The 18,110-nt window shown below is 35.7% G+C and overlaps 1 protein-coding gene across 1 annotated transcript in view; it reads left to right on the top strand.

Annotated features, from left to right (window-relative positions):
• The window catches only part of LOC150104548 (TNF receptor-associated factor 5-like), a 132,973-nt gene that overhangs the window by 73,585 nt on the left and 41,278 nt on the right, over positions 1 to 18,110 (top strand). Inside the window, exon 4 of the mRNA XM_090395762.1 lies at positions 7,757 to 7,962. Within this exon, the coding sequence (XP_090251888.1) occupies positions 7,757 to 7,960 (204 nt within the window). The 3' untranslated portion in view covers positions 7,961 to 7,962. The remainder of the gene's footprint in view (positions 1 to 7,756; positions 7,963 to 18,110) is intronic.

The raw sequence follows: 18,110 nt of genomic DNA, 5'->3' as shown, positions 1-18,110 counted from the left end.
GCTAAGGAATTATCAGTGCCCTTGACCATGTTGTTTAATCTGAGTCTCGGGTCTGGTTTAGTCCTGAAGGCGTGGAAAGAGGGTAAAATAGTTTCAGTGCATAAAGGAGAATCCAAGACAATGGTTGCAAATTACTGACCGATCAGCATATCAGGAGTCGTTGTTAAGGTCTTGGAGAAAGTAGTCAAGGGAAAAATACAGGAATGGATTGATGAAAATGAGATACTGTACAGGGGACAGCATGGCTTTGTGAAGGGTAGATCATGCCTCAGTAACTTGCTCAAGTTTTATAACAAGGTGAAGGCTGAACTGGATAAGGGAAATGGGTTTACAGTGATACTGCTGGACCTGGCAAAAGCGTTTGACAGGATACCACATGGAATTCTGATCCATAAACTACAACATATGGGAATGCATATAGGGTTGGTGAGATGGATAGGTAGGTGGTTGATGGAGAGATATCAAAGAGTAGTTTATTCAGGAATAGAGTCCAAAAGACGGCCTGTGGCTAGCGGTATGCCGCTGGGTTCTGTTCTTGGACCACTGCTGTTTAATCTGTTCATTAACGATATAGGGAAGGATCTGAGTGGAACAGGTCATTTGTTCGCTGATGATGCAAAATTGGGTAGGGCGATAGTGAATGCAGAAGATGTCAAAGTCTTGCAGGATGACTTAGATAGATTGGAGTTCTGGGCTAAGGAGAACAGACATCAATTTAATGTGACAAAATGTAAGGTTATGCATTTTGGGGTGAAAACATTGGCAGCAGTATACCACATAGGTGGAACTACTCCAAGAGATTGATGAGGCCAGGGACTTGGGCGTGTTGGTGGATAGGGAGATGAAGTTTAGGGTTCACATTGCAAAAGTAGCTAAATCAGCTCATCAACTCACTTGGTTGTTGAAAAATACCTTAACGAACAGAGACAAGCAAGTTATTGTACCTCTGTACCGAGCCCTGATAAGCCCTCATCTCGACTACTGTTCCCAGATTTGGTCACCTCGGTTCCTTCTTGATGGGGAGGAGGTGGAGAGGGTCCAGAGGCGAGTGACTAAGATGATAGCAGGTCTATGGAATGAACCATATGAGAACAGGTTCAAGATTTGTGGGTTGCAGAAACTAGTTGATAGGCGGAAAAGGGGGGAGATATGATTGAGACATTCAAATTGCTAAAAGGATTCTATAGGATTAATTCAGAGGATGTTTTTGAGATCAGGACTGGTGGTGGGAGAACTAGGGGACACCTATGGAAGCTGGGCAAGAGTGTGGTTAGCAGGGGTGTTAGAACTGGGTTCTTTACTTTTAGAGTGGTAAATGAGTGGAATAAGCTGCCAGAGACTGTTGTGGGTGCTATGACAGTGAGCAAGTACAAGGCAAGGTATGATAGATCCTGTGAGAATGTCGAATAGTTGTGTGGACATGATGTTTAGGGCCTCCCTCGATGAGTCTAAGGACTCCCTGGAATAGCCCGAAATAATAATAATAATAATTGTCTCAGGCAGCACATCATGGAGGGCATGTGAAGATTGAATTTAAGATGTGATCATTTCATCAGAGGAAGTAATTGTGAGTGGGATTTCACACTTTCCTTCAGTTGGTGAGTGATTATTAAGTGATTATCAGGGTTGTGGCTAGCCATATGCAGATTTTTGTGAGGAAAAGATATATATGGAATTATAATGCTGGTGATTATGACAAGCTTAGGATATAGCTTGGAGCTATAGCATGGAACGAGGAGATGAATGGTAATGAAATAAATGCTGCTTGGAAATTCACAAAGAAATACATAACAGCATCAATGTGTGAATGTATTCCAATGGCGAAAAGTGGAATAAGATAGGTGTAAAATGGATAAATGAGGAGCTCAAGCATGAAATCTGGAAGAAGGTACTGTAGAAATAATCATAATTAAAATTCTGAATATTTTTACGTATTGTTTATGTTAGTATGTTTATTAATTTTTTTTCATAACACGCATTGTCGGCACTTGCGATGTGCCCGTTATGGAAATTGTTTTGTCAAAAGTGATATGTAAAGAAGTCAAAAAATTGATGTACTTACCAGATTTGATATTTGTTTTACTTACAGGAATTTTATTATAATTGAAAATATTAAGTTTTGCGTTTTATGAGGACATTCTCTTGTCGTTAACGGAGACAATGTGTCAGCCATTATTTATATCTTAACTTTCTCGCTTGCCACTTTCGTGGAGTGTGCATGCTCGCTAAGAAGGTTGATGAGTGATTGACAGCTGACATGAAAGCGTTCGGTATCTGGGTAACGGCTGTAAACAAGAGAACATTCGGGAGGAATTTAGAACACAGGCCGGCAGACATTTAGGTTCGGAAGGAACTTAAGTTTTTAAGTGATAGTCGGAAGAAAATTAATAGTATATTCCGAAAAAGGAATCATGGAACTATTAAGTTTCAAAGTGGAATAAGTATTGATGAATAAAAGGAAAATATTGCTATATGCGTTTTATATGACAGAGGATATTAGGGAGAAAGGATGGAGTCCAAAGGATGCCCTGGACCGGAGAACTTGGAAGAGGAAGATTGGTGCGCCGACCCCGTTTAACATGGGATAAGGCAGAGTGAAAGAAGAAGATTGCTATATGCGTTTTAAACGGAATATTGGATGTAACACTAATTGAAAGATTAATAGTAGATTCCGAAAAGGGAATCGTAGAACTGTACGTTTTTTTTTTTTTAATTGGAAGAGTTAAGACTGTCAATAAGCATTTAGTGAATAAAAGAAGAATTTGCTCTTTACATTCTAAAGGAATGTTTGAGATAACCCTGATTAGGAAGTTTCACCTGTATTAAGGATGCCAGATCTGACTATTACTTCTACTGAAGAAAAGAGACAGAATTAAGTCAGGAAGAATTAATGTGTGTTACATAAGTGATGAGAAAGGATCCTGTAAAAATGAAGAATAGAGTCATATATCTATTGAAAAGGGCCTTGAAAGAAAGAAACTGGCTATGAACATTTTGTGATTGTGCAAACAAGGTGTTTAGTCTAGTCTTAAGTGTAAGTTTATTCTTAAAAGGCCTTGGATCCAATTAATTTGTAGTTATGTAAAGTTGTTTGAAGTGTTTATATATTGTTTTTGTTTTATTAAATGTGTTTATTTTGTATTTTGGTCTTGAGTCAATGATTTATTTGGATTCTGAAAGAGTTAAGGTCATTGCACCAATTGGAGTGAACCCTTGTGCATATAATAATATATAGGTACACTCGGAAATAAAAAAAAAAGAATTGTTAGAAACAGAGATCATCTCTATGGTAGGATTAATATTAAGATAATATATATGAATACTCTATCTATATAAAAATCCACCAATTATTAACAGTACTTTGGTGGCAGTACAATAGTAATAATCAGTTTAAAGAGTACAAAGATAAAGAACAAGCCAGGAGAGTGACTTAGTAAGAAAAATAAAAGTGCAGTATGAGCAGAAATTGGTCAGGTGAAGAAAAACCATAGTTGTTTTTTAGATATGTGGCAAGTAGAAGGAAGAATGATCATGGTAAGATAATTTTAATGGATGAAAATGGTAGAGTGGTTGCTGCAGAAGACATGGTTGAAGTATTCAGTAATCAATTTATATGGATGTTTCATCATGATCAGGGTGGAATCATGAAGAACTTAAGTGTAGAAGACATAGGAGAGGATGACTTAATTATGAGTGAGCAGGAGATATTTGAGGAAATAAATAACCTTGATTTCAATAAGATGATAGGATTTGATGACATGTCACCACACACCTTAAGGGAATGTTACAGAGAATTAGCAGTAGTATTGGCATGCCTGTTTAATAAGAGTTTTACAACAGCACAGGTTCCAAGGGAGTGAAAGGAGGGTAAAATTGTTTCACTGCATAAAGATGGTGATAAGGCTGTAGCTTCAAATTATAGGCCAATCTGGGGTTGTGGTGAATGTTAAAGATACTGTTTATATGTTAGTGATACTGGAGAGGTTGGTAAGAAGTACGATACAGAAATGGGTTGATAATGACAAACCCATGCTGCTAATCTCTGTGGTTAGCAGCATGGGTTTGCCATGTTTTACTAAAGCAGATCATGTTTTACTAACTTACTTATATACGATAACAAGGTGACAGATACCTTGCACAGGGCAGATGCATATACAGTGGTGTACTTGGATTTTGCAAAAGCTTACAGTAGACTGCCACATGATAAACTGTTAAATAAATTGAAAGATGGGATTGGATAACAGACTCCTGAGTTGGATTAGCGACTGGTTGTCAGACACATGATAAACTGTTAAATAAATTGAAAGATGGGATTGGATAACAGACTCCTGAGTTGGATTAGCGACTGGTTGTCAGATAGGTAACAGAAAGTTGTATATGTATGTGGAGAGTGCAGTATCCTGAAAATCCGTGCGGTTAGCCTAGTGGCTTTGCGCCTCGCAACCATATGCCTGGGGAAGGAGTGTCCCAGGTTCGATTCCCGTCGAAGACGTGAGGAATTTGAGGATCTTCCTCAGGCATAGCCAAGTTAGTCGGTCTTGGGTGTGGGCAGCAGGGTTTTTCCGCTAGTTTATCTGGCGTTTTTCATCCCGCAAACAGGCAAACTGGCCCCGTGAACATACGCTTCTACAGCCAAAAAATATATCCCCCAGGGCAGACTAGGTGACAGGTCGGTTGGAGTGGTACTAACAAGTAGTCACATCTAAGTAACACGCGGACCCTGCATAGGAAGCGGGAATAACGCGTAGTGAAAGAAGAAGTGCAGTATCTCGAAAGGGAAAGGTCACTAGTGGCGTACTGCAGGAATCAGTTTTGGGACCATTGTTGTTCGATTTGTATGTTAATAATATCAGTATGGGTTTAACTAGTGATATGCAGATGATGCAAAATGAGGAAAAGCAATGCAGAGTCAAGTGGATATTATGGCCTTACAGGAGAACTTGAATAGGTTGCAAATGGGCAGATAAGTAGAACTTGTCAGTTCAATGTTTCAAAGTGTATGGTTTTGAGATTTGGTAAGCAACAATGCAATGCAAAGTATACACTTGGTGAGGAAACTTTAAAGTAGAGGAGATGAGAGAGATCTAGGAGTGATAGTGGACAAGGACCTGAAATTCAGGTGTCACACTACACAAGTAAATGACGTGACATTGAATAATAGCAATGATGCCAAGGACCCTGACATGCAGATAGAGAGAAAGGTTATGATGCCATTGTATAAGGCCTTGATCAGGCCTCATATAGATTATTATGCACAGATTTGGTCACAGGGTTTTCATGGTGACTAGGATATGTTGGAAAGGGTCCACAGAAGATTCACAAAGGTGGTCAGTGACAGATTGAGAGAATGTAAGTTGCAAAGCCTCGTGAATAGGAGGAATGGGGGCTGACATGATTGAGATATATAAAGGTAGTCAGGGATTGTTATCAGGTCGACATGGAAGAGATTTTTCATAGGATTAGAGAGGGGAGGTAGAACGAGAGGCCATCACTGGAAAATGTATAAGGAGGGCGTGAGCAGAGGTGTGAGGAGCAGGTTCTTTGCATGGAGAGTGGTTGGTGAGTGGAGTGCATTGCCTGAATGTGTTGTGAATGTAGACACAGTGAATCATTTTAAAGCACAGTTGAATGTACCTCCTATGATGAGTCTCTGACCCCATGGAGGTCAGATTATAATAATAATATGGTATCAAGCTCATATTTATAAGCACTCTTTCAAGCACATCTTTTCAGATGTATGTTCCTAAGTGTATGGGATAATAACAGTTTTGCTGTGGTCCTGTGTCTGAAGGGATTTGAGGGAGGCATTTAGTATTTTCTGGGGATTATAGCCATTTTGATTAAAAAAAAAAACATGGCAAAAGTAGATGAATTTAGTGATGAGCAGTGTAATTTGAATAGATAACTCTGGAGTATGTGTTTAAAACAAATAGAGCTTGTTTGAAAGCTTATTAAACTACATAATGTGTTCATAATTATACATACAAGTATATTTTCTTGAGATATTACCTATTTGAATAAGGTAGATTGTACTGCTTTTTTTTTTTTTTTTGTCCTGTACATCATACTGTATACTAGCTCTTATCTCTGTTTACATTCTGTCAGACTTGCATAATGCGATCAAGGTTAGGATCAATATCAGTAAGTTTCTTTTAAAGTTTCAACAGCTTGAAATAATAATGTAATAAATCTTGAAAGTACGCTTTGAAGCTCTTTATGATATTTACACCTCCTTCATTTAGACTCTCGTAACTTATGTTGATACACAAATCATGTTGCTAGATCAGTTGTTACACACATAGGAGTTGGCCATGTGCATATATCATGTGGGTTATCATGCTTTAGTCAGAGTAAGATAGCATTGGCCTGTTCAGAAGAGCATTAAGACTATGCTAGATACCAAGAGTCTAGTTATGTCTTGCTCAGCATGCAGTTTTTTCACCATTACAGAATTTAAATGAAATAAAATCCATACACGAAAGCTGTTTCTTATAGCAAAGATTACATATAGAGAGCAGTGAAGCTCTTCTCCATAGACTGAATTTAAGTGGAAACGATTGTCTCAAATGCCCAACTACAGGATATAATTTTGATAAACTTTTAACAAACACTATTATTAATTTTTATATATCACCATTTTCTATTTCTAATTCCTGTTAGATATGAAATGGCATTTCATATCTGGCTCTTTACTTGTAACATCGCATATGTCACAATGAGAATTTTATTGTACATTTTACTTGATTATACACACACACTAGGGGGGGGGGGGCTGGCACCTATGGCACCCAACCTTCCCCAAGTTCCAGGCTGGTAAGCCGGAGACAAAAAATGTGATATAAAAACGTTTCAAATTTTGGCTTATCTTTTTATATATATATATATATATATATTTTTTTTTTTACCTCTCCGTAATCTAATTATTTGCACCAAAGATAGTCGTGAGATATAGCTGAAATTTCTATAAATAATACATTTTTCTAAGTTGAATCCAGTAAATTTTATATGCATAACCAGGTTTTGTATATACTAATAACTCATTGCCTTAATTCCCGATGGCCTTTGTTTTACTAAACAAACATAAAGTTAATTTGAATAACCATAAGCAGTTATAATGGTTGGCCTATCATGGCTCTGAGGCCTTTCCACCTTAATGAGATTAGCTGTTGTGTGTGTGATTTTTTTTTTCTAAATAAAATCACGTGTTGCTATACAAGGGTATTTGATTGTTCACAAACATAATTTGGCATTGATAATATAAGATTGCCTTAGTGCACATTCTTAGATGCATACTTCTGATGCTTGAAATAAATATAGTATAAAATCATTGAATTAAATTGACCATAATAAAGTCAGTTTTTTTTTTTTAAAACCAATTTTTTATTCAAGAGGTCCTCTAACTGAACAGCTGATATCCTACAACAATATGTGCAACTTTTAATATGGGTGCATGAGTGGGTACGCATCTCTATTTCCATGACTTTGTTCCAAAGCTAAGTTTCTATATTTATTTTAATGCGAGTCAAAGATCAATTAATTATGATTCTGTATAAGTTCTGTGGAGTCCACATGGAATCTGCTCATTGTCTAATTTTTGGTTAGTCTCACTTATTTCATTCACCTTGCTGCGGCTGTGATAAACATTCATGGAGCTGCTTAACTTTTATTGAATAATTTGATATGATATAAAAGCACATTTTTAATGGTTATTTAATAAAAAAAAACTATTTGCATTTTTAAATCTCTTTAAAATTAGGGATATATTGCTGTAATGGACCAATCTGGAGAGAATCATCATGTTGTTAAAAAGTTTTCCACGGTAGGAAAGAAATCCGATGGTCTCAATATTGTATCCTTCTCACGTTTTTTGTTGCTGAATGAATTAGATTGTCTGAAGAGTAAATATATAAAGGAGGACAGTTTAATACTTGTAGTTTTTGTAAATTATGAGGATTTATGACAGTAAGTTTCTATAGTAAGTGATAGATGTAGAAGTTGTAAACTCGCAGATCAGATCTGGTATATTTTAAATATTATTTTCAGAAAAATAAAATTTTCAGTATATATGTATATTATTTAAAAGACTTGTTGAATGTAATTGCTTATAGTTTGTCATCTTTAGACCTTAGTGGAGTGCAAGACTCGTCATCTTTACATTTTCTACTCACCATTCTTAAGCAATACATATCACTTAGCAGTTTTTTTTCCTGCATGAAACAAAAAAATGCTCATCTCTTGCTCACACCTCCTTATACAGTGTGCAAGGATGCTCTCTCTCTTATATATATATATATATATATATATATGTGTGTGTGTGTGTGTGTGTGTGTGTGTGTGTGTGTGTGTGTGTGTGTGTGCGCGCGCACACACAAACAGATAGCATTAAAGGCAGAATCATTAAAAATGAGGACATTAGGAAGGAACTTGACATTGTTTGCATTCAAGAATGTATGAGCAGGGCTAATCTAAGGTGGCATGGTCACTTAAATAGAATGGGAAACAAAAGGTTAGAAAAACAGATGTTTGAGACCCAGAGGAAGACCATGGTCTAAGTGGGTTGATTAAGTGAGTTCTTTAGAACAGAATATACAAGTGGTAGACTAATTTGGCAGAAACTTTTTGATGGGAGATTAATAATAATATAAATTTAATCATGAGAGCCTGTACATCACTTGACGATACATATCAGGAAATTGGATGAATTTATTTTTAATCATTTCTCAGATGATGTGAGAATACAGTTTAAAAAGGGATACAACAGATACTCACCTCTCTTCCAAATGGCTGTTCTGTCTTCTATTCTCTTGTAGAGGCTATTGGAAACAACTTTCACTCACCTGTGCATCCACCATCCCATTCTCTCTCTCTCTCTCTCTCTCTCTCTATCTATCTCTATCCAATAATGGTGCTGTCAGGTTTTCAGAGAAGTCAGGGTTTGCTGGAAACTAAGTGGGCTGAATGTGTGCCAAACAAATTCTTGGGATTTTTATGTCACCATTATTTTTAAGATTGGGGTGGTTAATCAAAATTTCACAGGCTTCTTTAAATTTCTGTTCACATCAGGTTTTTGTGAAGCAGGCCTCTCAGATGCTCTTAACACCCTACACCAAATTGATTGGAAAAGTACTTGCAAATCACCTCCTACCATATCAGAAACAGTACATTACATGCTGCCTGTCATCTTTCACCAAAAAAAAAATGATGGTAAGTTGTACCCTTCATTTGGAAAAGGCCTAAGTTCGATTCTTGTTGTGATGGGAGGAATCTTTATATGTTTTTTTTTTTTCAATTGAAGGTGAGTTAGCCAATCTCATACAGAGGTAGCAGAGTTTTTTTCATCCCACATACAGACAAATCGGCCTTCAGGACACATGCAATTTACAGAAAAAAAAATACTAGTGGTGGTAGGCAGTAGATGGTGTTAGTGTAGATGATGGTGACAGATGGAGAGTTGTAGAGTAGGTGCCCTCCCTCGATGAATCTTTGTATTCCTTGGAGGTTTTACGAAATAATAATAAAACCATACCAAAAAGTCTTGCAATAAAAGTTGTTCCCTAGAACCTGTTATCTCTACACTTTTTTGCTGGCAACGCTCTCCAGACATTGAAACAGATTTATATCTATGTTCAACCCATTTCTAAAAAAATTAGTTAAGTCTCTTTGCAAATAAATTCATGTGTGGAGATAAAGAGAAACTTGGGGAAGAACAGCTGGGTTCAAAACAAACAGGGGTTGCCAAGATTACATTGTGTTAAGACAGATAGTGAAATCATGGGAATCTATATTTCAGTTTTGTAGATATGGAAAAAACATATGATAAATGCCAAGAAAATGCTGTTTGCTCTTTCTGAGAACAACTTTCTCTTGGCAGAAGAAAAAGGGAAATACAATTATGTCTTGTAAATGAAGCAATATGCATTGCAATATATAGTATGTACTTAGTTGTAAGTTTGCAGTTAGACCTCTAGGATGTACAAGAAATATAAGTTCAATGTGAGATGGTGGCATATACTGTTCTCGCTATGTCATCTGTATGAATCATTATGAAGTAAAGTGGCATTAAACTTTATCAAAATCAGTTATTCAACATGAGCAGATGATATACTGGATTTGTTTAGGAATATAAGTCTTTAGAACCAAATTGAATAAATGCTGTTATGAGTTTATTACACTTGACAAGAAATTATATATTCTTCTAAACTTTAACCCAGTGTAAGCAATCAGAGTTGGCACAACACTATTGACCTTAGACTAGTGCTTCACCATAATGGGAAAGCCTGTTATCCAGACCAGTTTCAACCTTTATTAGGTTTCATCAGTGTGAGTCCAGGGAGATACCAACTTTAAATCTAAGAATATATTTTCTTGCCAAGTGTAATATACTTTGGAACCCAGCAATAAAACTTTCTATTACAAATTTCATATGAAAGTGGGCAAAATAAAAATAATCTTTTAAAACAGGTATGAATATGGGAAAACATTAACTACATTCTCAGTGGAGGACAATAAAAATGTTTCAACTATGTATGCCTAGATGAGAAATTAAATATGTAAAAGCAAAGCTCACCAGTAAACAGGAGCCAGCTGAATAACTTTATATGAAAGAAGAAAGAAATTACAAAATACAAGACTTATTGTTAAATTGACCATATATTTAATATGTATGCATGTTCGTACAAATTGCCTACCGGTCGCTAGTAACTGACTAGCTTTCTCAAGGCTTGCACAGTACAAAAAATGGTAAATGCAAAAAAGGTTTAAGAAAAAAAAAACATTGTTACCTGTTAGGTAGCTAAGGTAACATGTTCGCGTGACATTTCTACTCAGCATCATGAACACTTGTTACATGCAAACGTGTAATATGATTTTTCGCGTACTGTAGCTCTGTTGAACTGAGGGAATTAATTAGATTTTTCCAAGTATCATTCAGTATGGCCCCTTGATTTCTGTTTAGGTTGCTGCCTGTACGTAGCACAACTGCTGCTTCTTTAAATAATCGATGTCTGTAATCTTCGTCTACATAGGGCATAGAGCTATTATTCCAGTCTATCATGTGGTTCGAAGTTGAAAAGTGATGTACTAACCCGTAGGTGATCGTTCTGTTGTGATTAACATCGCCAACATCTTCTTTCTGTCTTATTTCCAGGCTTATCGAAGTTTGTCCAATGTAGGAAAGACCGCACGTGCATGGAATATTATACACACCTGGATATTTATAAAATGGAACACTGTCTTTAGGAGATCTTAGAACCTGTCTGATGCTATTAGTTGGTTTAAATACAGCCCTGATGTTATGGGTCTTTAACAATCTTGCAATTTTTATGGAAATTGAACTTATAAAGAGGATGACTGCTGTTGAAAATATGCTGGGAGACTACTATATACTAACTGAATACCACTCCATATGATAGGAAAGCTATTCGGAACTTGAGAAAGAACAAAGAAATAATAATAACGAAAGCAAAAAAGGGAATGCCACCATTATCCTTAACTCAAAAGACTATTTCAAGAAGTAAATGACTTACTATCTGACAGTTCCATGTACAAAATCCTCAACAGAGATCCTACCATGAAGAGCCATAATGAGACAAACTTCCTGATCCGTAACATGAATACTTGGCCTGAAGAACTAAAACGAAAACTTAAATCCTCACATCCCATTACTCCTAGACTGTATGGGGTGTCTAAAGTGCATAAGGAAGAAGTGCCACTTTGTCCCATTGTGGATGGCAGGTCCTCCCCCATGTACCTATTGGCTAAGCACCTAGCGAACTTACTTAAGGAAAAAATTAGACAAACAGCATCCTACTTAAAAAAATTCTCAACACTTTGTTGACAAACTCAAAAACGTTAAAATAACACAAACAGACATAATGGCCAGTCTAGACGTAGTATCCTTGTTCACGAATGTACCAGTAGAAGAAGTGATAAACATTATCAAAGATCTCTTTCCTGCAGATATTACAAAGATGTTCAAGCATTGCCTACAATCAAATTTCTTCAAGGTATTCAAGCAATTAGAAGGCCTAGTCATGGGCAGCCCTCTGTCACCACCATGTGTAGACCTTTTCATGGAAGAATTTGAAAATGAAATCTTCACCAGCATTACTCCTAAACCTTCAATATGGTGGAGATATGTAGACGATATCTTCATCATATGGAAAGACAACTTAGAAAACCTACATATGTTTGTTAATAGAATCAATGCACTCCACAATAAAATCAAATTTATCCAGAAGTAGAAAATAACGAACAGCTACACTTCTTGGACTTACTAGTTAAAAGACAAGGTAACAGTATCAAACTGTCAATTTACAAAAAACCTACGGACACTGGACGATATCTACATTACTCTTCAAACTATCATAGGTCACATAAACATAGCATCATCCACATGTTGAGAAATCGAGCTAGAAAATTTATCTCTGATGAGGAAGAAGTTCAAACAGAACTGTCTCAAATAGCTACAACACTATTGCAAAATGGTTATCCTCGAAACATCAACAAATTTCTATACAAAGATAACCAACAAGAAAGAACAGTCTTCCAGCAAATTTCAACAGCAGTAATCCCCTTTATAACTTCAATTTCCACAAAAATTGCGAGATTGTTAAAGACCCATAACATCAGGGTTGTATTTAAACCAACTAATAGCATCAGACAGGTTCTAAGATCTCCTAAAGACAGTGCTCCATTTTATAAATATCCAGGTGTGTATAATCCATGCACGTGCAGTCTTTCCTACATTGGACAAACTTCGAGAAGCCTGGAAATAAGACAGACAGAACATGTTGGCGATGTTAATCACAACAGAACGATCACCTCCGGGTTAGTACATCACTTTTCAACTTCGAACCACATGATAGACTGGAATAACAGCTCTATGCTCTACGTAGACGAAGATTACAGACATTGATTATTTAAAGAAGCAGCAGTTGTGCTACGTAATCAAGGGGCCATACTGAATGATACTTGGAAAAATCTAATTAATTCCCTCAGTTCAACCGAACTACAGTACGTGAAAAATCATATTGCGTGTTCATGATGCTGAGTAGAAATGTCACGAGAACGTGTTACCTTAGCTACCTAACAGGTACTAACGTTTTTTTGTATTCTTAAACCTTTTTTTTTTTTTTTTTTTTTGCATTTACCATTTTTTGTACTGTGCAAGCCTTGAGAAAGCTAGTCAGTTACTAGCAAAACCGGTAGGCAATTTGTACGAACATGCATACGTATTAAATATATGGTCAATTTAACAATAAGTCTTATTTTGTAATATTTTATGACCAAAAACATGTATAATTTAAAGAGAGAAATTAGTCGCAATACTATACTAGCAATATACAAGATGGTGTTCAAACTAATTATCTTATAGTCTTAACTTAAGATTTAAGAACAGGGGTAGAAATAAAACAGTTCATTAGAGACCACTGATATGAGTTATAAGAAAAATAAGAGAAAGTGAACAGATTGCTTCAATGGTGAAAATATTAGTGGTACTTGTTATCATTCAAGAATGTGCAAGTCCAAGGTAATATGATCACATAAACAGAATGAGAAAGCAAAGTTAGCAAAACAAGGAAAAAGGCCAAGAGGAAGACCAAGATCTAGGTGAATTGACGAAATCATTAGTGTCTTAGATTGCAAGATTTTACAGTATTGAAGACAACAGATAAAAAACGTTGTGCTTGTTTAACAAGATGACTAAGGCAGAAGTTTACCAGATTCTTGGATAATTTTCCAAATAAATATAGAAGAAAGTTTTGATAGTAAGGGGTAATCATGAAAGTTATGTAAGAATGAGGAACAGGCACTTTCCATGGAGAGTAACTTTAAATGATAAGAGTTTATTTTTCACTTGGTTAGACTATAATAAGTTTAGTTTAATCCTTTATCCAAGTGTGAGCAAACAAAGTTTGTGCCTGAAAGTATCTTCAGGACTGGAGTAAGGTAGTACAACACCAGGCAACTCGTTGCAAAGGCAGAGAAAGCTCTCATCACTCCTCTCTCATCTCAGTATCTCCCATAATGCAAAGCACATCTCCTTGTATGCATTAAGGCCCTTAAGGGCCACTGCCCATACCGGTTTCGATCTTTATTGCGGTCTCATCAGTGGGAGCCAGGCACAGTAGTGGAGACACCAAGGCAGAAGCAATGAGAGGTCATCCCAACCTATAGGATCAACCACTGACGAGACCTCAATAAAGGTTGAAATCGGTATGGGTAGTGGCCCTTGCCTTAATGCATAGCATTACACATATCTGCAAGGAGATGAACTTTGCATTATATGAGATACTGAGATGAGATAGGAGTGATGAGAGCTTTCTCCATTTGCAACGAGTTGCCTGGTGTTGTATTACCTTACCTCAGTCCTGAAGATACTTTCAGGTGCAAACTTTGTTTGCTCACACTTGGATAAAGGATTAAACTAAACTTATAACTTTAAATGACTTTTAGGTGTGATGTATGACAAGCATCAAAAGCGATAAGAGGACATGCCTTTCATGATGATTCTTGATTCTATGGAGCCTTTAATCATAATCTTTTATATACCACACACAAGTTTTTGTTGATGCAGTTTTAGTGCTTAGTTGTTTTTAAATCATTCTGATTAGTATCTTTGTAATGAAATTATATTTCTTACTGTAATGGAGGTATATTATACAGGGCTCAACAAATATGTTCACATGTACTAAGTAGATTTTTTTTACGGCTAGCTAGTAGCTGCAGAATGGACAAAATGGAACATTTTTCATTTAAAATACTTTTCTAAACAAAATCTTTTTAACTTTAAGGAAACAAAAAAAAAACTAATGAAAATGACACTGTGATAACTCTAATGTAAATTAAAAATGCCAAGAAATTATATACTTGGTTTCATTCTTCATCCAAGTGTAAGCAAACAAAGTTTGCATATGAAGTCACTTCATGACTGGACTACTTGTACATAGAGGCTAATAATTTCACATCACTTGCCTTAGTATCCCATAATGTAATGCATGTATCTTTATGGAGATATATAATGATATGCATTATGAGAAGGGCTACTACCCAGACTGGTTTCACACTTCATTGAGGTGAAAAAGTAAGGGGATTGTTTAATAAAATAAAATATTTTATTAAACCTCCAACATGATGTTCTCACAGCACTTAAGCCTCAATGCATGGATTCTTTGAAACTTAATCTCTTGTACCCTACAGAACTTTTATTCTTAATTGAGTTCACACAGGAGAAAGTCTAACACAAAATAAAATTGCTCTGTATATGACAGCAACACAAGTGAAAACTGTTCTTGCATCATAAAATCATAGAACACTGAAGAAAACATGTCTACATCCAAGTGATTTCTGTAACTTCACTTTCTGTATGTAAGTAGTAGTAAGCTCCATTAAATAAACTACTAAAACCATATCATCACTTTAGAATGAATTAACTTTCTATATGAAAATCTCAACATTCTTCTTAAAACCTTATCAACAGTTTTAATATTTTGGAACAAACTTTTTTATATAAAGGCTTCTGAAGAAATAACTGAAACCATATCAACTGTCAGAAGTCAGTTATCAGACTGATAACTCTAAATAAAAACACTTTACTAGCCCCATTTCTATATAAACTGGCAACCTTCATCTTTAACTGAAATAAATCCTATATGGATTAATGACTATTAAAAACTTCACACATCTTTTTATATATGGATATCCTCTGTCTTCCATTTCTAACTTTTCTTCTAATTTCTGTTGCCTTCATATACTGAAGTCACAAATTCCACAGTTTTCTCCTGCTGTGTTCCTTTTCTGCTCTCTGCAGCTGAACACTTGGCAACGTTCTTTTCACTTCTGCACACACGCTGAAAAAACTAAAAAACTTCCTCTGAAGTCTTCCATTGTGTGCACTGTGTACTGCTTTTCAGTGTTGGGCTTGAATTGACAAAGTTCTTTGATTCTTCGCAATGCTGAAAAGATCTGGCATGAATTACTGTGGTAACTTTCACTTCCCTTGTAATTGGCAACCTTTTGTAAACCACGTTTGTCTACTTACAAATGGAACCAGCATTGCAACACTTGACAGCTCATACAAAATCACAATTAAGCTCTAATAATTCATTATTAAAATTATGGAAACAACTACCATGTTATAGTAAAACTTAAGTTTAACATAAACCAGAATAATCACTCATTTCGATCTTCACATTAAGGTCATCATCTGGAGTATACAAGAAACAAGCTACATTATAATCTACATGGTATGCCAAAGTTACATTAAAAAAAACCTTACTACATGAAAACTAGTCCTGTTATTATTATCTATTTGGTTAGCAAATCATTAAGAGAGATATTCAGCTAGAGACGAACATAATTCCACATATAAGTATGCATATAAATTAGAATAAAACAGCATGGATGGTGGCCAATAAGAGATAAAATTATTGCTTAGAGTCCTAAATAAGCAAACGTTTCCAGAACCCTAAAGTCGGGGTTTGCTGGAAACGCTGAGGAACTTAAGTGGGCTGAATGTGCGTCATCCAAATTCTTGGGATTTTTATGCCACCATTATTTATTGTTATTAGGATGGTTGATCAAAATTTCACGGGCTTTTATAATTTGCATTTATACCAGATTTTTGTATGATGTAAAGAACAGGTACTCTTCCAATCAATTTGGTGTAGGGTGTTAAGAGTGTGATCTTGAGAGGCATGCTTCACTGAAATTGTTAAATTTAATGTGTCATTTGTGTTCTTGTTTATGGATAGGAATTGTACATCCAGTTCCACCAACATAAGGGTACATTACACGTGAGTGGATGTGGTATACTCTAGGGTGGGCCAATGGGGGAGGGGGATCCTTAGAGAAGTTGCATATGTTTTTTAATTTTATAGGTGGTTTAAAAGTAGCATTAAGATTATAATGGTGGAGAATTCTATTTATTTTATCTGATAACCCTTTAATGTATGGGATAGCGATAGCTATGGTTTTACCATAATCTATATTATATGCATTTTTTGATAAATTTTATGAAGAACTTTATTGATAGCATATTTTGTACTATAAAGATACAAAAAATAAATGTTTTGAGTGGTAAGTAGAATTTTGCATTATTTGTAGAAATGTGGCTGGATATACTTCAGCATTAACAAGACATTTGGTGATATTTGCCTTTTGTAAAATTCTGTACATACAAAAAAAAAAAAAAAAAAAAATGCTAAACCTTATTGTGATATATTTGCAATCAATCATTTTTATTTTCTAAATAGTCTGACAAAAAGAAAAAAGTTTATACTATGTATATAATTTTTTAGCATATAATGACAATTGTGTAATAATGATTGGTGATTGAACTGAAATAAAATATTCTGTTACCTTGATTTATTAAGAAATTTATTAGAAATATTTTGTTAGCATTCCTCCATGAGTGCAGGTCACAAAGATGCCTCCAATGATCTCGATCTTGAGCCTCTCTCTTCCATGTTATACCAATAATTTCACTAATGGGTCTTCCCATCTTGTCTTCCTGGTTTCCAGTTGAGTATTCTATATGTCCATCTGTTATTCCTTAGTCTGGCTATTTGGCTTGCCCATCTCATCTTTTACCACATCTTTTACACCTGATCTCTCTTAGTTCCGTATTTCTAACATGTTCCATTTTGTTGATGTTACAGATCCTGCATTCTGTCGCATGCTGAGTTATCCTGAGAGGCTCTTTTTTTTTCTTGTTGTGTTCCATGTTTCTGATCCATATGTGAGTGATGGAAGAATGTCACTATTAAATAGTTTTGTCTTCACAGAGATGTCAAAATTAGAATCAGTAAGTGTGTCGTTTAGTCTGTTGAATGATAGCCATGCAGCTTTCTTTGTACTAGTTCAGATAAATCATTATTCATTTTTATTGTTTGTCTTAAGTAATTGTAAGAGTCAACTTGTTCTATAGGGATGTTATTAATACATTGGTTTTATTTATTTATTTCGTATGGCGATTCAACAGCCGTGAGCCCCTATTACAGGGAGGTATGGCACCACCTCAATCCCCCTATTTTTATCCAGACTTGGGACCAGCATAGCTCACAATTCAGACCTATGGCTGGAGGGATCATCTTAGATATTCCTGACTG

Source organism: Typopeltis vanoorti, chromosome 7 (genome assembly GCF_054136105.1).
Source record: "Typopeltis vanoorti isolate ZY-2024b chromosome 7, IOZ_Tvanoo_1.0, whole genome shotgun sequence".
Taxonomy (NCBI): Eukaryota; Metazoa; Arthropoda; class Arachnida; order Uropygi; family Thelyphonidae; genus Typopeltis; species Typopeltis vanoorti.
The sequence above is the reverse complement of the archived record's forward strand: the minus strand, read 5'-3'. Positions and strand labels throughout refer to the sequence as shown.